Genomic DNA, 21,801 nt, shown 5'->3' on the forward strand with positions numbered 1-21,801 from the left:
CGTCTGTCTGTGCTCAGGGCCAGCTGAACATCGCTGACTCTGGCCCTGAAGGGTCGGGTGGGGTTACATCAGCCAGGGTGTTGCCACGTCCAGGCTGCTCGGCAGATGCCTAAAAGTGCCTCACGCTGTCGATACTTTATGAGTTTCATTATTGGAGAAAGGACTGAGGAAGGCAATAGGAAAGTTGTTTTTCTCATCCATCCTTTCAGCTAACCAGGGAGGGTTCCATCTATCCGCTACTGTCTGCACTTCTGCTACTCAAAAGACTTGAATTAACTGCTACTGTCATGTGATTGGATGAGCTCCTCTTGTTCCCTGTGATTGGATGAGCTCCCCTCGTTCCCTGCGGTTGGATGAGCTCCCCTCGTCCCCTGTGATTGGATGAGCTCTCTGCCTGCAGGCCGAACTCTCTTCGGGCATTTCTGGACCTCCTGCCTCTCCCTCTTCAGCCCTGTACTACACCGCCCGAGTGATACCCACTGATACCAACTCACTCCAGTTATCTGACCACCCACTCCCTCCAGAGGGGATTTGTGGGACAGTGTGTTATGTTTTCTAAAAACTGGATCCCCCAGTGCCAGAACTTCCTGCCCCCTCCCCTCTCTGACTGAGGGAAGGCCTTTAGTGAAATTCCCGTGGGTCAGAGAAGCTTTTTTATGTGGCCTTCAATCTCACGCCCACAGTCATGAGCTCCTGCCCGGAGAACGCTGGCTAAATTTAGTGCCTTGCGGCCTGTCGCTCAGAGGCTATTTATGGGTGGCCCGTGTACTGCCACGATGGCAGAAGGCAACGACTCCTGGCCTGGTGACCGGAAGCCCCCTGTCGGAGTCCCAAGACTGTGGGATGACAAAGCGATGACCAGACTTCCTCTTCTCCCTCTCCCTCTGTCCCTCTTTTTCCCTCTCTTTCTCTCCCTCTCTCCTTCTCTCTTTTACCTGATTTCTCTCCCCCTCCACCTCTTGCATGCCAGATAAACTCTTGCTGAGTGCATACAGGAGAACACATGCATTTGAGTACGTTATTTGAATCCACAATGAAACACACAAGTTACCTGTATATTATAACTAATACATAATGTATAACAACATATTAAATTGTATATTTAAGTAGTAACTGAAATGGAGCAGTATCTCTCCGGCTGTGTGCCTTTTCTCTTAGGCAGACCTACCTGTGTACATGGTCAAAACTAAACAAAGATTACAATTAATAAGTACTGTTTATATCCCAGTGCAGCTATTGTGTCTCCCAAAGGCTGAGACAGTGTTCAAACACTGGTTGTTTCCACAAAGGCAGGCAGTCAAATCAGTCTGCAGGCTGTGCTGTAGATGGACTCTTTGGAGAGATGGACTCTCCAAACACTGGCACTGACCCTGGATCAGACTGAGCCTTTTTCCCACAATGGGTATGCCTGAGATGAGGCTATAGTGAGCTGATCCCCGGTCAGCTATTGTGGAAAGGAAGGTGACAGAGAGTTGGGGGGGGTGATGGAGGAAAGTGACTTGCTAATCTTTGACAGCATGGGTTTGTCCTTTGCCCTGATGGTCATGAGCTTGAGCTCTCTACAGACAGTGCACACTCAGAGACTGCACTTCCTCTTCTCTCCCTCCCTTCCTGATCTCTCTCTCCCACTCGACCACCTATATGCTAGCTAGCTCTTTAGTACATGCACACACACACAAACACACATATACACTCACACATTCACACACACACACATGTGCACACTCTCACACAAACACACACTCACACACACTCACACATTTACACATACATACACGTACACACTCTCACACATACACATACACACATACACACAAACACACGCTCTCACACAAAAGCATTCTATTCTATTCTATTCTATTCTATTCTACACTCAGGTGAGCTTAGGTGAGGTTCCCTCCTATCCTAGTATAAACAGCTGTGAAATACATCCCTTTCTGCCACATCCTTCCTGTTTGTAGTTTCATGTATTGTCTCATATATTACTTCTGTTTATAATAGTCTTTCCTGGTTTTTATGTCACAGAATGAATTTATTTTGCAGTGGGCTTAATGGCAGTCATACCTGAAGGCCCTTCTGCCAAGGATGGCTTCCCCCTGCATCACTGTGCAGTATTTTAAGAGCGTTAAGTTAACCCAGTGCAAGGGAACTGCCATATTTGAAAAGATTACAGTAATTCTGTCAGTTGCAGTAGAGCACAGCATCTACAAAGCGAGTTCTGAAACCCTCAAATGTCAAAGTAATGAAGAAAATTCACTGGATTCCTCATCATGAAAAATGGTTCTGTTTGTATGCATGTCTGTGTGTGTGTGTGTGTGTGTGTGTGTATGTGTATGTGTGTGTATTATGTGTGTGTATGTGTGTATATTGTGTGTGCGTGCGCATGTGTGTGTGTGTGTGTGTGTGTATTGTATGTTTGTATGTGAGTATATGTGTGTGTGTAAATGGCATTGTAAAGCTATCTGGGCTTTATGGAGTCCCGGCTGCAGCTGAGGTAGTGTCTAATGTGGGGCAGGAGGGGCGATCTACCACTCTAACTCAGAGCCTCCGTGAAATGCTTCATATTTCACTTTTTTCTGTGCTTTTCAGCACTTTCCATCCACGCTGTAATATAGTTGTTGCCTATTGGAGGCATAAATAGCTGCTGACAGGTTTTTCCCTGTCTTTTTTGTGGGGGTGAATATAGATTTATGTGCCAGGCGAAATAGTGGTGAGTGTATCAATAATGGAGCGGGCCCATGTCTCTGATGTATGGTGACTTAATTGGAGTTGCCGTGAGTTACTTACTGCTGCTAAGACAAGCCCTCTGACACTGCTGCAGTTCTCAGCTGCATTTTTACATTTACCGTACGTTTCTTTTGTGTTTCTTTTACTCTTTTTTTGTGATTGGGAATGAGATTGTTTTTGTCGTTTGTGACCTCTTGAGCGCAGATGGGGAGTTAAAGAGTGGTCTCCCCCGCTCGGTCTAGCATTTTTAGATCGGAAGTGTGTTTTAATATCCCCAGGCAGTAATCGCTGCTTGCCCTCAACAGCAGATGACAGAATGTAAAATCACTGTGTATTGATTTTTTATAAAGTGCAACATTAATGCTCCTTAAACACTGAAATTAATTTAGCTGTGGTGTTGTAGTAGAGTGAGCAACCCATGGCCACTAGTTGGGCTCAGATGAACAGGTGACAGGTGACAGGCACAGCGACCACAGAGGATAGCAACAGCAAAATAAAATAATCTGTCTTGATTTCTGTTATTACTGAGGATTTATTAATTAGGGGATCTTGTTTGAGGTGTGAGTCTGAGGCTGGAGGTCACTGACGGAGGGTCAGAGGTTAAAGGTCATGCTAATTCTACAGTTCCCATATGCACCACCAGTCAGGTCAGACATCTGATCACCACCTGATTCATCTGATCAGTTTATTCACTTTCAGTCACCTGATTCATCTCATCAGTGTATTTACTGAACGAGTTTAATTTGGTTCATATTTCAGACTCACCTCTGGCTATCTGGCTATCTAATAAACCTATTATGAATAGATTATAGCCAGTAGAGTGGTGCAGTCTGCATTGTGTGAATGTGTGTGTGTGTGTGTGTGTAGGATTGTAAGACTGTGTGAGAGAGAGTGCGTTGGAGAGTGTGTGTCTGTGGGAGAGAGAGAGTGATGGTGTGCGCATGTGTGTATGTATGCGCGCGTGTGGGAGATTGTGTGACTACGTGGGAGAGAGGGAGGAGTGTGTGTGTATATGTGTGTGCGTGTCCGCGTGCGCACGTGTGTGTGTGTGTGTGTGTGTGTGCGCATGTGTGTGAGACTGAATTAAAAGAGGCCTTGCAGTGGGAGTGAAACCCAGGTGTTGACGGTGGGTCAGATCCAACTTTCTGCTTAAATCCAGATGGTGCAGCCTGCCTCCTCTTCTCTCTCTCCTTTCTTCCTCTCCCTCTCTCCCCCTCTCTCCCTCTGATTTGCTCCTGTCTGTCTTAATAAAGTGTCCGCAGGACGGCTGAGATGGAACTGGCGAGCGAGCAAGCAGACGGGCCCTTTGATTGGCCAGCTCTGCTGAGAATGTTAACCGTGTCATTGTGACAGTCTCCTCTTTGCAGTGCCGGTGAATGCGGTCCCCTTTTCTGGCTGCTGTTTGCAGAACGCATGTTTATTTATTTAGTCTGTTGAAAGCACCTTTCCTGTCCTTTTTAAAAGGTGATTACGGTATGCAGAAAAGGCTGTGGCATTCTGCAGGTGTAGCACTCAACATCAATAAGAGCAATTCCACAGTCTTAGAGGCAGTCCGTTCTGTGGCTCTTTAGCTGTGTCTGTCAGTGGCTGCTTTTTTGTGGGGAAAATGGAGGGCATATGTGCTTGAAGGGGCAGATTTGGCTGCTGGAGTCCCAGCGCTGGAGGCTTTCATTTGCTGAGAACAGTGTCCTGAATGGATCCTGAGTGCTCAGCAGTTTCCTTTGCTTGAGTCCCGGACACTCTCTCACTCTCTCTCTCTGAAGAGTAAAGCTCAGATAAAGAGCTCAGGATGTGAGAGGCAGAGAATGGTGTGTGTGTGTGTGTGTGTGTGTGTGTGTGTGTGTGTGTGTTTATATGTGTATATGTGCATCTGCGTGCGTGTGTGCGTGTGAATGCACACGAGTTTCTGTGTTTGCTTGTGTGTGTGTGTGTGTGTGTGTGTGTGCGCGCGCCCATCTGTTTGTGTGGATTGTGAGACTCACACACATGCCCTAAACACACGTACACACACACACAACAACACTTAAGACCATTTCTGTGTCCTTGGTTAGGGGAGATAAGATTCATTAGAAGATTTCGGTGAGAAAATGAGAATATTATTTATTCTCTGACGTGCGTGTTGGTTCCAGCCGGTCCGCAGTGCAGGGGGTCATCTCCTCACAGTTAGGCAGCAGAGATACTCACTCCCTGCCCTCTGCAGGGGTCTGCCTTCCCGCTACTGATGGGAAAATCCCACAAAGCTGGAAGGTGATGCTTTTGGAGGAGAAAGAACTGTAGAACATCGCCTGAGTGAGACAGCAGAAAAACATGGAAATTCAGAGGGAACTGAAAGGTCTCAGGTCAGGTTCTGTGAAATTAAAATAACGCTGATTGGAGCTGCTTTAATCTGACCCTGGTAGGGGTTAGTTAACGACCTGTCGTTAACCCCCCCCTCACCTCCCCCCCTTGCCTCCCTTCTCCTTACCTCCGCTCTCCCCTCCTCCCTCCCCTTACCTCCCCACTCCTTTCTTTTGCTCTGATAACACTGCAGTCTGACCCTTACGTCCTTAGTATCCTTACGTCCTTCATATTTTCATTTAGAGTTGAAATAGTTCATCAGTGGTGAGTGGGAGCTGTCGGTGTAATTGGCTGGATGGTAATACAGATTGGCAGCTGGTAGCTCTGTGGTCTGCTGGTGTCTACCAGCTCTCCACAGCTGATAGCTCAGGGGGCCCCCACTATCAGGCCCTGCCCTGCTGAAGAGGGACACATGCACACACGGACCAGGCAATCCTATTGGTCCAAATCAGTAATTCACTGGGAGGGAGGAATGAGACAGGACATGAGATATAGAGAGAGAGAGAGAGAGAGAAAAACGGGGAGATGTTGCAGTCATTCTAAAACAGCAGGGTGCAGGCTGAAGGATGGAAATTCAAACGGAGCCTCCACCATAGGCAGAGCAGATTTAATCCACCTTCTGTCTCTTTCACGCTGAAATTATGGGGGAGGTTTTGTGTCGTCCCACCAGGGGGCGCTATATGGATAGGCTGAACCGGATCAACTTGCTGATAGGAAAAAGTGCTTGAATGGTGTGACATAGAGCTTACATTCATGATTCACGTGGTTAAAGGGCTGGGCTTCTTACCACATGGTTGTGGGTTTAGGTCCCAGACCAGGCTCTACAGTTTTAGCTTTGAGTAAACGTGAACTGCTTGAGTAGAAGTGCAGCTGTATAAAATGGATGGTGCACACAATGGGAGTGATCTACATGAGGGAATCTGATACATATAAGGTGTGGATACAGTGGCAAGCATACACTATGCTGTGGGTACATGCAGTCTGTTTGATCAGTGCGCATGCAGTTTGTTTGATCGCTGGCTGTGTCGGGGTTCACACTCTCAGGCTGTGTTTGGGGTGCATTTGCAGGTAGAGTGTAAGAAGGCCCAGCCGAAGGAGGTGATGTTCCCGCCTGGGACGCGAGGGCGAGCGAGAGGTCTACCCTACACCATGGACGCCTTCATGCTGGGGATGGGCATGCTCAGTAAGTAACCAGCCAGTCAACCCATCAACCAATCAGTCAACCAGGCAATCAACCAATTATCCAATTAGTCAGTCAAGCCATCAGCCATTCAACCAATCAGGCAACCCATCAACCAATCAAACAATCAATCAGTAAATCAGTCCGTCATGCAGTCAATCAATCAATCAATCAATCAATCAATCACTCAATCAACAAGTCAATTCATCAACCACTCAATAAGTCAGTGAGTTTCTTTCTCAGTCAAATCAATAAATGAAATTAACTACACGACTATTGACAAAATGTTCTTACAGAGCACTTGGCAGTGGCCAAAAAGGGAATGAGTTCAGTGCAAAGAAAATTTTGCAAATAAAGTCAGAAACTAGTGAAGGAGAAATCAGACTGACCTTTGAAGGACAGAGTTTTTGCTAATAGTGAAGAAATTCTCTTTATTGGAGTGTTTTACCGTCTGTGCCATTTAAAGACATTTGTAATTAAGAATACATTACATGGTTCAGTAATCGCAATTCTGAATTAAATGGATTCATATATACATTGACAATACCTTTTCAACAATATAACATATTTATTATGTATGTCATAAGGGTAAAAATCTGGCATGTAAGATAGCACAAACAGCCATAAGATAGTAAGACAGCACAAACAGTCATATTCCATAACTGTGAAGTGTCCTCATTTTTGTAACTGCACTTTAATAAACTTAATTACACTTTCATTCATATACATATCCAATGTTCTTTTTTGGCCTGTTGAAGGAGTTAAGTGTTTAAGGAGTTCATAACCCAAAGGTTGCAGTGTGGCATTGCAGTTGTACCCCTAAATAAAGTACCATACCCGAGCGTTGGTAAACATCCATTTTTGTGAATGGAAGTACCCCTGCATGAGGACGTCTCCGAAGGCAGGGATTGATGTAATGCAACTTACAGTTTTGATGATCAGAAACAGGGCCTCTCTGGGAAATGTAGTTTTTTCATGAACAATTTCTGCAGTGTTTTGCAAACAGGGGCTGTGACTCAGCTAAAGAAACAAATTTTGCTGCTTTGCCATACATTTGAGAAGAGACCATCCAGGGGGTCAGAGGTCGGAAGGGGGAGGGATTGGCAGCCCCCCCCCCCCCCCCCCCCCCACCCCTGCCGTGTGTCGGTGACAGGCGATAATTGCTGTGAGATTGATCGTCTGCGCAGAGTAACTGAAGCAGATAAATGGCTGGACGCGTCTGTGTGGCGCGGGAGCGGCAGCTAATGGAAGCTGCGGGACAGGTCGTCCCGCCCGTAATTTGGCTTGATGAAGCGTCCTCGCCGAACCCCCCGCGTGAAATAGCCACCCGGCCCCCTCGCCCGGCGCGCCGGTGCCGCCGGCGTGGCAGCCAGGGCTCACCGGAGCGCCGCCACGCATTAGGGAGCTAAATGAAGAGGAAAATTGAAGTAATGTTGAATTATAGATGTATGATTTCATCTTCCTGACCTCTAGAGTGCTGAATAATAGGATAGGACTATTGCCGGGGTGGGTGGGGGGAGCTGTCTGTCACTGTTGTGACTCCTGCCCTGTTTTTTAACCCCAAATGTTAAGGACCAAAGCATGCTTTCTTAGTCAGTGTTTGATATATGGTTGGGTTGGGGTGTGTGGGGGAGTGGGGGGTGTGAGGGGTGGTGTCGGGTGGGGGTAGGTGGGGGGGGGGGGGTGTGCAGGTGTGGACAGGGTGGAGTTGGGGGTGGGGGGATAGGTCTGGAGTGTGATTAGTTGGGGCGGGTAGGTTTGCGGTGTGGTTAGGCTGGGGGAGTAGGTTGGTGTTGGGGTTACGTTGGGTGCAGGGGTTGTATTTGGGGGTTAGGTTGGGGGCAGGGTTAGGATAGCATAGTGTTGGGGTGTTTGAGCTGCGCTCACCTGAATGACACACCAAAAGCGGATCAGTTAAACAGCGCGTGCTACAATTTGCATAAAGAATCAACAGGACTTATTATTGGAGGAGCTGTAATTTCTTATGCGCCTAGATCTCATTAAACCCCCCCCCCCCTTTGTTTACCACTCCTAATCAGCTCTTTTGTCTTTATTGTGTTATGCAGCATGTATGTTTGCCCAAATTAATACACATTTAAACCTGCGCCAAATGGGGCTTTACCAGATGGATAATTGATTTTAAAGTGAATCTGAACTGTTGAGCCATAAAATAGGTGCATTAGCATGCATATTAATAACGCAGATAAGAGGGTGCGATCAGAGCCTCCAGGACGAAGGAGGCAGGGGGTGGGGGACCAAAGGAGAGGAACTTCAGAGCTTAATGAGTTCACTCTCCCAAAGCCATTTTTCACACCTAGGCCTCAGGTTCCCTCCTTTCACCATTATCTCTCTCTCGCTCTCTCTCTCTCTCTCTGTCTCTTTCTTTCTCTCTCTCTCAGAAGTCTTTCTTAAATTCAGATTTAATTTCAATGGAGAATGTAGTATAGAGTATTGTAGTATGTTATATCATCATATAAATTAAAATATTTTATAGCACAGTAAAGCATATAATATAGTATATATGCACAGTTGTGGTTTACAGTCAGTGGTGTGGTATGTTAAGTGTATATCGGCCGCCGCAGGGTCCAGTCAGTCCTGCAGTCTGCAGGAGTGGGACCGGGAGCGCGTGTGGTCACAGTCACTGTGACAGATGCGGATCAACACCAGCGCTGCTGTCGGGCTGCAGCCCTGAGGCGGGTCCTCGCTGCCGCTCTGTCAGTGGAGGTACGGAGCACTGCGCTCAGAGTAAGCTCTCTAAATGTCAGCGGAAAAGCCCGTGTCATGTGTACTTAGCCTCAGCATCTGCCATTTGCTTTTCTTCAGACTGGAGGTACAAAGGGGCCACCATGCTCTGGTCAGCGCTGTCCGCTGTAATCGCCATCCGGAGGCCCGGAGCGCACATCAGGGCTCAGGAAATGAGCTCTGACGCTTGCTGGCAGGCGGAGAATGGTCCAGAGCCGGACCTGATGGGTAGAGCTGTTGGTGTAGGGATTCAGAGGTCAGGCTTTGGTTGTCAGAACAAGCCCCCGTGTCTGACACATGTGGGTTTAGTCCTTTGTGTGCGTGTTCGGGAGGAGTTTAGAAAGTCACTCTATTGTGTGGGAGGTGATATTGGCCTGGCTGTACTCCTCACATGGTCGTGTATGCGTGACCAAAGCCGACACCTTTCAGAACAGATTTGGCTCTCAGTGAATGTCACATGCTGTGGGTCCAGTCTTGTGGACTAGAATGTAGGAGGTCTGAAGTGGAATCTGTCCCCAAATACTGATCCTGAATCAGCTTCAAATTTTATCCACATAATGGAAGTGGATGCAATTATGGCCAGGTAAGATGATCCTAGGTCTGTTGCTCAGTGCAGAAGATACTCCATTCACATCCTGCCAAGTCACCTTTACTACTGCACTAGGGTGTGTGTTTTTGGTTGTTGGTTTTGAAGTGTAAACCAGTACGTACCTGTCTGGACCAACATAATAATTAAAAAAACATTATTATTATTATCATCATTATCAGTGTTTCAGTGTGGTTAAAAGCAAGTATCTAAGATAAATATTGAGTATAAATGAGGGTCTGTTTGTTTCTATGTGAGGCACTGGAGGTGGCTTCAGTCATTGTGAGCAGTAGTCATCTTCAGTGATCAGTACTGAAGTGAGTAATCTGTAACATCTTCAGTAATTCAGGACATATGTACAACCTTTGATGGTCTCACTAATACATGCTAATAAGTGGGTATTGCTCTAAAGGGAATGTTTGTGCGGAGGGTGACAATCTGCAGTGCTAGCATAATGCCAACATGCTGTGAGCATTAATAAATGCTGCATTACAGTGTAGTTACATTCTCTCAACATTGAGAGGAACCTGTGATGGGTGTGTCCAGCAGTGCAACGGGCTGTGCGGTGGTCCACAGGGCAGACAGAGCAGCTAGGGAATCGCGACGTCACAGGAGGTCACATACACACACATACACGTTACACAGACAGAGCCGAGCGTGCCTGCGTGCATGCGAGTGCTTGTGTGTCTGTGTGTTTGTGTGACACTGTGACAGCAGTAAGGAACGAGCTGTCATGGAGATACTGGGTTCCCTCCTCTCTGTCCCCCTAGTCTGCCAGGGACACACTGAGCATGTGCAAAGGACTCACTTTCCCCGCCCACTTTTCCTGCAGACTCACAGCTGAATAAGTATTCATATTCACCAGCACATGATGGGTGGCGAAAAAGCAGCCCAGGAGCCCAGGGTCTGAACCGTCTTCATTAAAAATTTCTGCTCCAGCAGAGACGGGGAAGCTCACCGGATAAATTCCCCACCTAAATTCCCCAATAACACGCTCCATTTTTCCCACTTTGGAGTAGTGTTTGTGTTTTTTTTGTGCGTCTGCATTCTCATGCTGCCATTGTTGAGGCTGTGATGAATATGGATGTGGGCGGAGGGTGTGGAAGGAAGTCCTCACGCTTCTCGGATTAGCAGCGTCTCGCTTCTGTCTGTGTCTCGCACCGTCCTGTCCTTCATGATCGATTAGCCCGGGGCCAGAAAGGATAGGCTATCGATCAATGTCACAAAGAGCACGTGGGCTGTCACCATCAGCAGCAGCGCTGTACCGTAGCGCTCAGGGGCCTGGGATCGTACCTCAAAGGCTGCAGGTTCATATCCCCAGAGGGGCACAGCTACCTTACCCTTGGTCAAGGTCCTCGCTTCAGAAAATGTGCACCTGCCTTGGATGACAGAGCTGATATATACATATATAACATCAGATATATATGTTGCAGTGTGACCTTAGCTATGCTGATATGTAGTATACATATGTAATATATGATCTGCAATTTAATGTGATGGTAGTAATGCTGATGTATACAAATGTAATATCAGATATGTAATGCAGTGTGAAGGTAGCTATGCTGATATATCATGTACATATGTAATATCAGATATGTAAGGGGAAATCATGCCCTGTTTTCCTGTGACTGACACCCCTGTCTCTCCCTCTCCAGGTTACCCAAACATCGTAGCCACGTATGGTCGCGGATACACTGGATTTGCCCCCAGCTACAGCTACCAATTCCCTGGTAAGAGAATGGAAACACACACACTCTAATGCACACATACACTCATACGCTAACACACATACACTCTCACACACGCTGATACACACGCTCACACACGCTGATACACACGCTCACACACTAACACACTAACGCATACAATTACACATAAACAAATACACACACTCACACACTTACACGCATGAATACACGCATACACATGTACTACTATACTAATATACCAACTCACACAAACACATACACACACACTCACACAGTAACACAGAATATTGCATACACACATGCGCACACACACACACACACTTTACTCCTGTTCCTGGAAGCCGGCGCTGGCTGGCTGCCACAGCACTCACTAGGGAAGGAATTAAGTGTGACACACAGCACACAGTCCCCTCCTGCCTGCCGCTGCTGCGCCTTGCTTCAGGACCCCACATCCTGGCTGTGTCCTCTGTGCCGGGCCGGAAGGCCGAGCCACACCGTGAGAAATCCTGCGGAAACGAGCCTGCGTTCGTGCGGCAGCGTCGGGCTGAGCTGCTGGGTGTCATTCGACCTCATTAGAGCCTTGCCACAAACAGGCGTTTGATGTTGGAGATGAATCCGTGTGATCTGAGGCACCATATGCTCAGAATGAGCAGATCATTTCATCAAAAACAGGGAGCCCTCTAAACAACTGACCGGATAAACTCTGCAAAAGCCCTCTCAGATGTTCCTCTTTCAGAGGGCTTTTCAGACAGGCCTCGGAAGGGCCACAGCCACGTCCCTCCCACATATGTGGGTTACGGTCCATTTTCCTCTACCCTCCCTGGTGCATCATGGAAAAGAAAGATGCTTGTAGTAGCACGGCACTCCTGTTCTTGATTTCTGCTAGGGATGTGCTCTCCAAATAATTTGATCAGGATCCTCTGGATTCCACGGCCACACACCCGACCCGCACTTTTTTACCCCAGGAACACTGCATGAAACACCAATGCTGTGTGTGAAGAAAGACTCCTCATTGCAGACAGGAAACTGAATATCATCAGTGAATTTATGCAGCTTTCCCAAGTTCTCCTTTGTGAGTACTGATGACAAGCCATGAGAATGTGTGTAATTTCACAGCTGATACAATGGATTCAGTGTTTTCTCACTGGCTGCGTTCATGAAGTTAAAGTAAATACGTCATGGTCTTTCATTACTGTCACGGGACCAGGACACCAGACTGTGTCACTGTTAAATATCAGGATACTACTGCACTAGTTGGCTTTATATCAGAGTGAGAGGAGGACTATAGCAGTGAAATCAGTGGTTTGTGTGAGTGGTGCAAAATGAATGGTCTTATTTTGAATGTCAAACGACAAGAGAAATGATAATTGAGTTTAGGAAGGTTAGAGGGCAACCAGAAGCCATCTACATGGCACAGAACAGATAGAAACAGTGGAGGAACACAAATATTTGGGCGTAACCATAGATTCTAAACTGACATTCACACCCAAACCCAGCAGGTATACAAGAAAGGTCAACAGAGATTGTATTTCATGAGTACGTTCAGGTAGTACAGTATGGATAAAGCAGTCATGTCACTGTTTTACACAGTCTTCAGTTAGAGTGCTTCTTCCTTTCATGGTTGGTACAACCAGCTGCCCATCAAAAACTACAATTCAATAAAATAGTAAAAACAGCTGGTAAGATTGGTGGGAAACAGTTTAGAGGCATTAGAGAACTACACAATGACAGGGTCAGGAAGTCAGGGAAGAAAATCTCAGCTGACCATGTTCACTGTGTAAGCAGTGAATACAAACATCTGCCATTAGGCTGCAGATTTAGAACATCAGCCTGCAACACAACCAGAGCCCAGAAGTCTTTTGTTCCTGTGAGCATCAGGTATGTTAACCAATGTTATTCAACGTACCGTGAACACCCCCCTTTACTGCATGTCTCTGTTGCTGTATGTGTTTATATTTCTATGCTTGGTGTTTTTTTTTTTTTTTGTGGGATGCAAGAAAAATTTCCCCTGTGGGGTGACAATAATCAGTCAGTCAGTCAATAAATTAATCAATCAAAGAATATATATATCTGTCTAATTATAATTTCACAATTATTTGAGAACTGACGTCATGACTTAGTGACCCCATGTTTGAATAGTTGAATATCAAGTATTTTGGCTTTAGCGTCCACGCAGTCTGTGGCATTATATAGAGAGAGCAAACAGCCACCAGCTAAGCTTTTCAATGAATGAATGGCAAACAGCAGGAGTTACGGTGTGCATACGCCCTTTCCTTTCATTCCAGGTAGTGAAAACATGGGAGAAAGAGGTATGCTTTTAAATATTATCATTTAAGAAATGGGTTTCACAGCTGAAGTCTGATTTTTATGCTAAGTTTTCAGGGTAAATGTTAAAGTTATCGTTTTTTACATTTATCTCCAATGCCAGTAGAATAGGCTCATAAGCTGCTGTGCCGTCCATGGCCATATCTGCCCTCTAACAAATACCTGACTAAGATATACCTAGGTGTGAGGGTAACAGAATGAGTGTAAGGTAAACCTGGACCTGTTGTGGAAGGTTGTAGTGGCCCTCCTGCCATTCTGTCCTGTAGCTTGCAGTATTCAGAGCACCTGTGTAAGGATGATTGACAGATTCCTAGCTAATATCATTGATAAGGATGAAGGTGTGTTCTGTCTGTGTTTGACCTTGGAAAGGGCAAGCTCTCAGCACCAGGGAAGGAATGCTCTCTCCTCTGCTTTGTGAATGTGTCACCAGCTCGGCTCAGTTGTAGAGGCTGTTAGGATGAACTCGTTAGCTTTGTGAGTGTTCCCCCTGCAGAAGCAGAAGGTTCAGGCGAAACCGAAAATGCAGAGGGTTTCTTTCCGCCTCTAAATCCCAGCGCAGCCGAAAGATGAGCGGTGTGCGTTGCGATAATACAGGAAGCGCATGCTCAGGCGGAATGTGGCTGAAATGGATGAATAAAGGAATAAAGGAAAGAGGGGAAAGGTGTAATGAAGGAGTGTAAACCGCCAGGCCCTCGAGGATCCACCACTGTGACTAAGCCTGGCGCGGCGGATTAAAGTACTGCCGGCTCTCTCGGCGCGGAACGGCGGCTCGCACGCACTAAACTCCGCTGATTCCCTCGCCATACGGGCAAGCTGCCAGCCAGCTCTCCCTCTCTCAACTTTCTTTAGAAGGACTGTCATGTTCCCTCAAACTCCAGATGTGTCATTACCTGCTGGCTGCCAATGTTAAATCCGACACCTCGTTAGCTACGGTCAGTGGTCACGGTTTTTTTAACGGGTTATACGTGTGGACCATACATAGTGGCACATGCATCTTCAATGCACAAAAAAATAACAAAACAGGAAAATTAACATGCATCATGAGTGCAGCTTTTGGACAGTGCCCCCTGCAGGTATTAGAGAGTCATAACAGACTTATGGGTGCTACAGTAGTCTGTGGGTTGGCATCCCACCAGTCGGAGAGTAGGATGTCAGGCAGTGAGGGAAAGCCGGTACTTGATTCTAGAGTTAACGTATCAACATCTGCTGATCCCCTCAGCTTTCCCGGTGAAAAGATCTTCCTCTCCTGCACAGCATTATGGGTTATTGCTTTCCCCAGCTGTCTCCAATATAGCTGGTGACCTTAAAACATGGAAGGTGGAAAAGCATTTCCTCTACTTGTGCCACTAAGGGATTTGCCATAATCCCAGTTTCTTGGGAGGTTAAAGATTGACTTCTTTTGAGGAGAGTCTAGCTAATTTTTTCGAAGCTCCAAGTGTAATTTTGGGAGGCATTGATTGCAATCTGAAGGGATTTAGGGCTTCTCTTGTATTCTCACAGTTGTGCAAACTTGTATGTATGTGTGTTTCTCTTTATTGGTGCTTGATTATCATAGTAGTGATGCTACAGCCTCCCGCCTCTGTGTGACTGTGTTTGACTGACTCAGGCGTATCCTTTCAACACCTGCGAAACTCCCTCCTGTCTCTGTTATGGGACTGGACAGAGGGACATCAGCAGAGACAAACATTAAAGCCAAGTCTCTAAATAATCACCTGGAGTCACCTGGATGCATGCACGCACACACGCACATGCATGCATCACAAGTGAGCATGAGCCCCCTGGGCCAAGATGTTCGGGGGGATGAGTGGAAACGGTGTCATGATGATCCCATTTTTAAGACAGACACCAGCACCACAGCACCTCTCAGTCCCACCAGCCAGGGCCTGCGGGACCCGGGGACCACAGAGCTGCAGGGGGTGCTCCTATTGGATTGGTGGTTTGCAGGCGGGGGGCAGGAGGAAGACTGGTAGCACCCAATTGCTATGCACGGTGACCCAGCGCCATTGCAGACAGCGCGTGGTGGAAAGCCACTCATCGCGACTGCGGTCCCGTCGTGCTGGAATTGGGGCTGTGTTTGTTGGGGGGGGGGACTCACACCCTGCCATATGCACAGTGCTGTACTGCCTTAATGAGGATATGCCATCTGGGAAGAGCTGCTGCTGGAATACGCCTTCAAGAAGCTCCTACCCAACAGCTGCATCCTCTCCTCCATTTCAGTGGAAGATGATGTTCTTTCTCACTGTTTGTCATCGATTCCCAGTGTTTGAAAGGGGCCTTGAAAGATGTAGACTGCTGTAGGTTTTATACAGAACTGTGTTACATTACATGACATTATTGTCATTTAACAGACGCTCTTATCCAGAGCACCTTACCTATTTCACAGTTTTATCCAGTTATATAGCTGGATATTTACTGAGGCAATTATGGGTTAAGGACCCTGCTCAGGGGTACAACAGCAGTACCCCAGGGGAAATCAAACTAGTGACTTTTCAGTTAAAAGCCCCAATCCTTACCACTATGCCACACTGCTGCTCAGTAGAGCACTGTAGGTTTTCTGTAGAACCGTGTAACATAATGTTATTGCCATTTACTTACTGAGACAATTGTGTTTTATACTCTTCCATCACTGGCGAATTTCCCGCAGGAACACTAGCAATGCTTTTTGATGAGGTCGCAATGGGCCAGGCAGACAGGTCACAGAGGGACGAGTCACCTGGGCAACGCACAGAAACTTGGCGAAACAGAATCAAAAGGGAACGCGGCCAGGCGTACTTCTCACAGGGATGGCCAGGCGCTGCCCCATGCCGTGAGAGAGGCATTCCCACCCCACTGGCTTTCATCAGACTGCAGCTGAGGAGGGGCTGTGGCCTGTGCTGCAAGGACGTGCCTGTAGAGGTGGTCTGGGAGTCCACCGTGGGGGCACGCGATGGGCCCGCTGATGGGAGGTCAACGGTAACGAACCCTAGGCCGGAGCAGCGCGTTTTTGTGTTCACCTCTGGTTTTTGTGGCTGTGAACTCAGGCCTCTATCGGAGATCTTTCTCCTGACTGTCAGTCTCTGGCTTTCCAGCAGAAGGTGTCTCGTGTTCCAATTCACCTGGGATTTCTGAGTGCAGCCATGAGTAAAAACCGCTCCACATGTTACACCACCAAGTGACACATACCTGTGTCCCCCCCTCCCCGGAGCCGTCTGGGGTCAGGTGTAGGGCAGCGGGGAAGTATGGCATGGTATTTTGATTTGGCGTGATGTGGTCCTGTCTAGGGCTGTTCACACCGCGCGCGTGAGCATGTGTTTGTAAGCCTCCCAGGCCCTGCGAGGCTGATGCATTTTCACACGCGGCCAGGTGTAATCTCCGCGTCTCTCCGTCACCTGGGCCTTGGAAATGCACTTCACACCCTGTCGGGGTTATCCCACGAGGACAGGCTGTCGCGCCGCAGACATCAGGGGAGCGGGGAGCGGGGAACCTGTTGCGCCCAGAATCTGGGTCTCTGTACCCACACTCGGCGAGGATGCTTACTGCTCCCGGTCGCAATAACGCAGTGCCACAATAAGCCTGGCAGCGATTATGAAGGAACCCGCATTTCAGTCCCAGAATTTCCTGTGATAACTGTGATCAGTGCAGTTACACCACACACCTGGTGTTTTTCCCAGAAGAAAAGAGAGAGAGAGGAACAGAGGAAGGCAGAGAGAGAGGAAAAGGGGAGGGAAGAAGGGAGAGGGTGATAGAGACAGAGAGAAAAATGTGGAGTGGGAGAGACTATGGAGTGAAAGAATGAGAGCCAGAGATAGAAAGGGAATGAGAAAGAAGAGGGAGAGAGAGATGGAGTGATATTCAGACAAATGGACAACAGAGAAAGAAAGAGAAAAGGGAGAAACAATAAGAAGAGGCAGAGACATAGGAGAGAGAGAGAGAGACAGCAGGTGGGGGGAGGGGAGAGAGAGATTTTCCACTTCCTATTCACTCTTTGAGGTTTGTCACAGCACAATCTGAGCCTCTCGGTTTTCGACTTTATTTATTTTGAAGAGTACATCTTGCCACTCAGATGTTAATCTGATCACAGAGCCCAGAGAATACATGAATACCTGTCTGCAGTGTTGTATGCATCCTTTTATTGCTTTCTTATTGTTATTCACTGAACATGTCCCAGAGCTCCCTTCCCCTGTTAAACAGCATCATCGTGCATTTGCAGTTGTGTTTCATAAAACATGTGCAGGAGGAGGCCCAGCTTGCCCCACACACCGAATTATCACAAAAAATTTGGTTTATTTCTTACGTGTTTTCACTGATTATGCTCTGGCAGTATGTCATCTCACTAAAGCATTGAATTGAATTGAATTAAACCGAGAGAGTGTGAGATGGAGACATACAGAGAATCCTTGTAGTGAACCAGATTACGTTACTTGCACAAAGGGCTTTGCATACCTGGCAAAGCTGAGAGAGAGAGAGAGAGAGAGAGAGAGACAGAGAGATGCTTTGAATTTTGAAGTGAACCTTTTTCAAAAAAAACTTTGCACATCAAACAGTTGAATCCCTTCAAAAAAGAGACAATTATATGGGAAGGATGGGCCCATCCCAAGAGTACACTGCCAGGGAAAGAAATGTTTCATCTCTGCTAGCAGCTGAGGGTCAGTGAGTAGAGGACAGTTCTGTACCTCGGCCCAAACACCTTTACTTTAATAATCCATATTTTTAAAAATTCAATAGGATTGTTAGTCATTTTGTAGAACTTATACTATACAATCCACCACCTCCTGATCCGTTTGTGCTAGCATTTTTACTTTCCTATTTAAGTGTTTGGACATCTCATCTTCACTTCAGTTCAGTTCAGCTTTAGTCACCATTTGTACACATGAAATACAGACGTTGGAATTTTGGAGTGTAATGCAAGTGTAAGAAAGATGACAGAATCAATTACATAGAAAAATATACACTACATAGAGACATAAAGTGCAAAAGTGTTAGTGCCTCATGTTATCAGGTTTGGGTGCGCACCGTGCTGGAGTTGAAGCTCCTGTTCAGACGGGTGGTGGAGGCTTTGATGGACTGGTGTTGTCCCCCTCGAAAGCAGAGGGACAAAAAGCTTGTGTACTTGGTTGCGTGAGTCCCTCATTCTATGCTTGGTGCAGAATGACATTGGCCAGCTGTGTGATGCATTTTGTGTTTAAAGAAATAAATCTGTAAATAAAACTGACTCTTGAAAGATAACCAGAAACCCTGTTAAAAGGCAGTTAAAGAGTCTCAGAGAGCTTACACTTACAAAAACAGGGAGAACTGCTTCAGTTTCCTTACAAAATTAGACAGAGAGGTGAGAAAGAGACACATGGCTTTTAAAAGCTCAGTTGTGTTAATGAAATGATTGGAGGCAGATGGCATTAACGGTAAGATCGGGTCAGCTGCCACACACGGCTCTCATGTGAGAGGGATACACAGAGCGGGGAAGGCAGTGAAATCACAGATGTGGTTCTCTCCTCGGTCTCTCCTCCCTGCAGGGTGAGAGTAGGCCCCTCGGCCCTGGGCAGGAATCAGAAATGCACTCTGAAGACAATGGAGATATCGGGGGTCTGGCCACCGCGTATTCTCCTTGTGAGAGAAAAGTGAGGGTGACATCCACGTTAATGTGCTTCAAATGCCATTTTATCCTGCATTCACACACGCGGTCTGGGGTCACATGAGCAGGTAAACAATGAGACACAGCGCTCTGAGGCGACCACGGGACCCTCCCTGTCCCTAAATCTGCCAGGCCTGTGTGCTGCACTAACTTGATGGATTGCAAGTGTGAGGCCACAGCCATGAAACTGTTTTATTCATAAGATTGGTCCTCTTGAATTGTTTTCTTGAATCAAAACCCGTGAAGTGTTCCTCACAAAACACAGACACGCACACTCTCTCTTTCTCACATACACATACAGATGCACTCATGCAAACATATACACCATCATTGTCACGCACACACAAACACACACACACACACAAACACATAGTACCACTCAAAAGTTTGGACGCAATTTTTGTTCTTTATTTTTTCTGTTTTCCACATTTTAGAATAATAGCAAAGACATCAGAGCTATGAAATAACACAAATGGCATTATGCATTTATCCAAAGAAGTGTTATAAACAAATCAAAACTCTTATATTTTAGATTCTTAAATAATAATATAAATATAAATAATAATTTTTATTAAAATAATATTAAAATAAAATATTTTTTATGGAAAGAAATTAATACATAAGCATCAACTTCACTATTTATATTTGTCTGAGCGTAAGTATTTAGATCAAAATGTCTTTGATTGCATGTTTCCCATTACTCACACAGGCTGTCACACACATACACGGTCCCTTCCGCAGGTGGACGTTAATGACAGATTAGCTATGGGAGATGACTGTGTGTGCGGGTCTGGTCTGGCTGTCTCCAGCCTTCATGAAGCAGAGGGAGCCAGCCTCTGATAGTTCTGCTGAAAGTACGCCCTGCCCCTCTCCTGCCCCTCTCCTGCCCTTCTCCTGCCCTTCTCCCGCCCTTCTCCTGCCCCTCTCCTGCCCCTCTCCTGCCCTTCTCCTGCCCCTCTCCTGCCCCTCTCCTGCCCCTCTCCCGCCCTTCTCCCGCCCTTCTCCCGCCCTTCTCCCGCCCCTCTCCCGCCCCTCTCCTGCCCTTCTCCTGCCCCTCTCCTGCCCTTCTCCCGCCCTTCTCCTGCCCTTCTCCTCCCCCTCTCCTGCCCCTCTCCTGCCCTTCTCCTGCCCTTCTCCTCCCCCTCTCCTACCCCTCTCCTACCCCTCTCCTTCCCTTCTCCCGCCCTTCTCCTGCCCCTCTCCTGCCCCTCTTCTGCCCCTCTTCTGCCCTTCTCCTGCCCCTCTCCTGCCCCTCTTCTGCCCTTCTCCTGCCCTTCTCCTGCCCCTCTCCTGCCCTTCTCCTGCCCGTCTCCCCTCTCTCAGAAGAGCAAGGCTGGCCCGCGTGGGTGATGTTTTCAGCTCTTCTCTCTCCTGGGGCAGTGTCAAAGGGGTCCTCTTCACTTTGCAACAAGATTGTGTGTTAGAGAAAGCAGTAGTAGTTTCACTCAACACCAATACACACACACACACACACACACACACACACACACAAAACACACACATACACACACAAATACTTTCTCTTACACGGATCTGTGAGAAAGGGACTGGCATATTGCAAGGTGTTTGCTGGTTTAACAGATATGAGCACAATGGTCTCGTTCAGCCTCCTCTGCAGGTAGAATCCTTTTTAACACGGAGTGGCAAAGCAAAGCGCAATGCATTATGGGAGCACTTGGAGAAAGGAAACGAAGTGAAGAAGGGTGAAAGAAGAGACAGAATGAGAGGGAGAGAGAGAGAAAGGGCAGAGATGGTCAGAGAGGGATAGGGAAAAGGGGAAACCCCAGCAGGATTGGATCTCTGTTCTCATTCAGAGATCTCTCTTGGCGAGTTAAAGTGGATCAAATAGTTGAACTGCCTGATGGAGAAGCTGTCTGGCCTTCTTGATTATGGTGATGAGAATGTCATGAGCACTTAGGTGTTGAACCATTACAGATTCTAAAACTCAGAGGGAGTTCAGTTAAAAGTAGAACCGATATAATCAACAATTATATCAACAAAAGGTCCTAAAAAAGTAGTGCTACATATTACCCTCTGTTTATCTTTGGGTTTTTTTGGTATTGGTGGACATAAACGCAGTAAAATTTGGTGCTTAGGGCACTGCATCAGAAACATGCTGGAGTTCTCTTGTTTTTTTTAATAACTTCAGTTGGCTGTGCAAACCCCTCCAGGGTAGAGGGGGGTTCCTGCCAAAAGCAAACGTGTCCTTGCGGCCCCCGCCGGTGCCCTGGACCCGTTAAGCAGTGCCACTGATGGGGGCGAAAGCTGGGGTGAAATAATTGAGAAAAATTTGAAAGCTAAATATTGGCTTTATCTCTTTGGTAATAAAAGGCCGTGAAATTGATTTAATGCCGTGGAGCCTCTCTGCCTCTCTGGTGGCCCTTTACCCCGCGCATACAAAGCAATGAGCCGCCGAGATCTGCTAATTAACCCACCTAATCCTGCCGAGTTAATCTCTCCCCAGGAACTGTACCCCTCAGTAACTTTAGGAGTGCTGTGCTCTGCCTGGACGTCCCTGTGGCAGTGGCGGCCAATGAGGATGCAGCGGAACAGGAGTGTAGGGGCGGAGCTCTGTGGTGATAGGCTG

At 47.1% G+C, this 21,801-nt stretch overlaps 1 protein-coding gene across 6 annotated transcripts in view; it reads left to right on the top strand.

Annotated features, from left to right (window-relative positions):
• Nucleotides 1-21,801, top strand: part of msi2b (musashi RNA-binding protein 2b) — a 204,444-nt gene that overhangs the window by 149,404 nt on the left and 33,239 nt on the right. For all 6 annotated transcript variants that reach the window (XM_036536439.1, XM_036536440.1, XM_036536442.1 and 3 more), the window contains exons 9-10: nt 6,133-6,247; nt 11,228-11,302. In XM_036536439.1, coding sequence (XP_036392332.1) covers nt 6,133-6,247; nt 11,228-11,302 — 190 coding nt within the window. The remainder of the gene's footprint in view (nt 1-6,132; nt 6,248-11,227; nt 11,303-21,801) is intronic.

The sequence above is a fragment of the Megalops cyprinoides genome, chromosome 9, assembly GCF_013368585.1.
Source record: "Megalops cyprinoides isolate fMegCyp1 chromosome 9, fMegCyp1.pri, whole genome shotgun sequence".
Taxonomy (NCBI): domain Eukaryota; kingdom Metazoa; phylum Chordata; class Actinopteri; order Elopiformes; family Megalopidae; genus Megalops; species Megalops cyprinoides.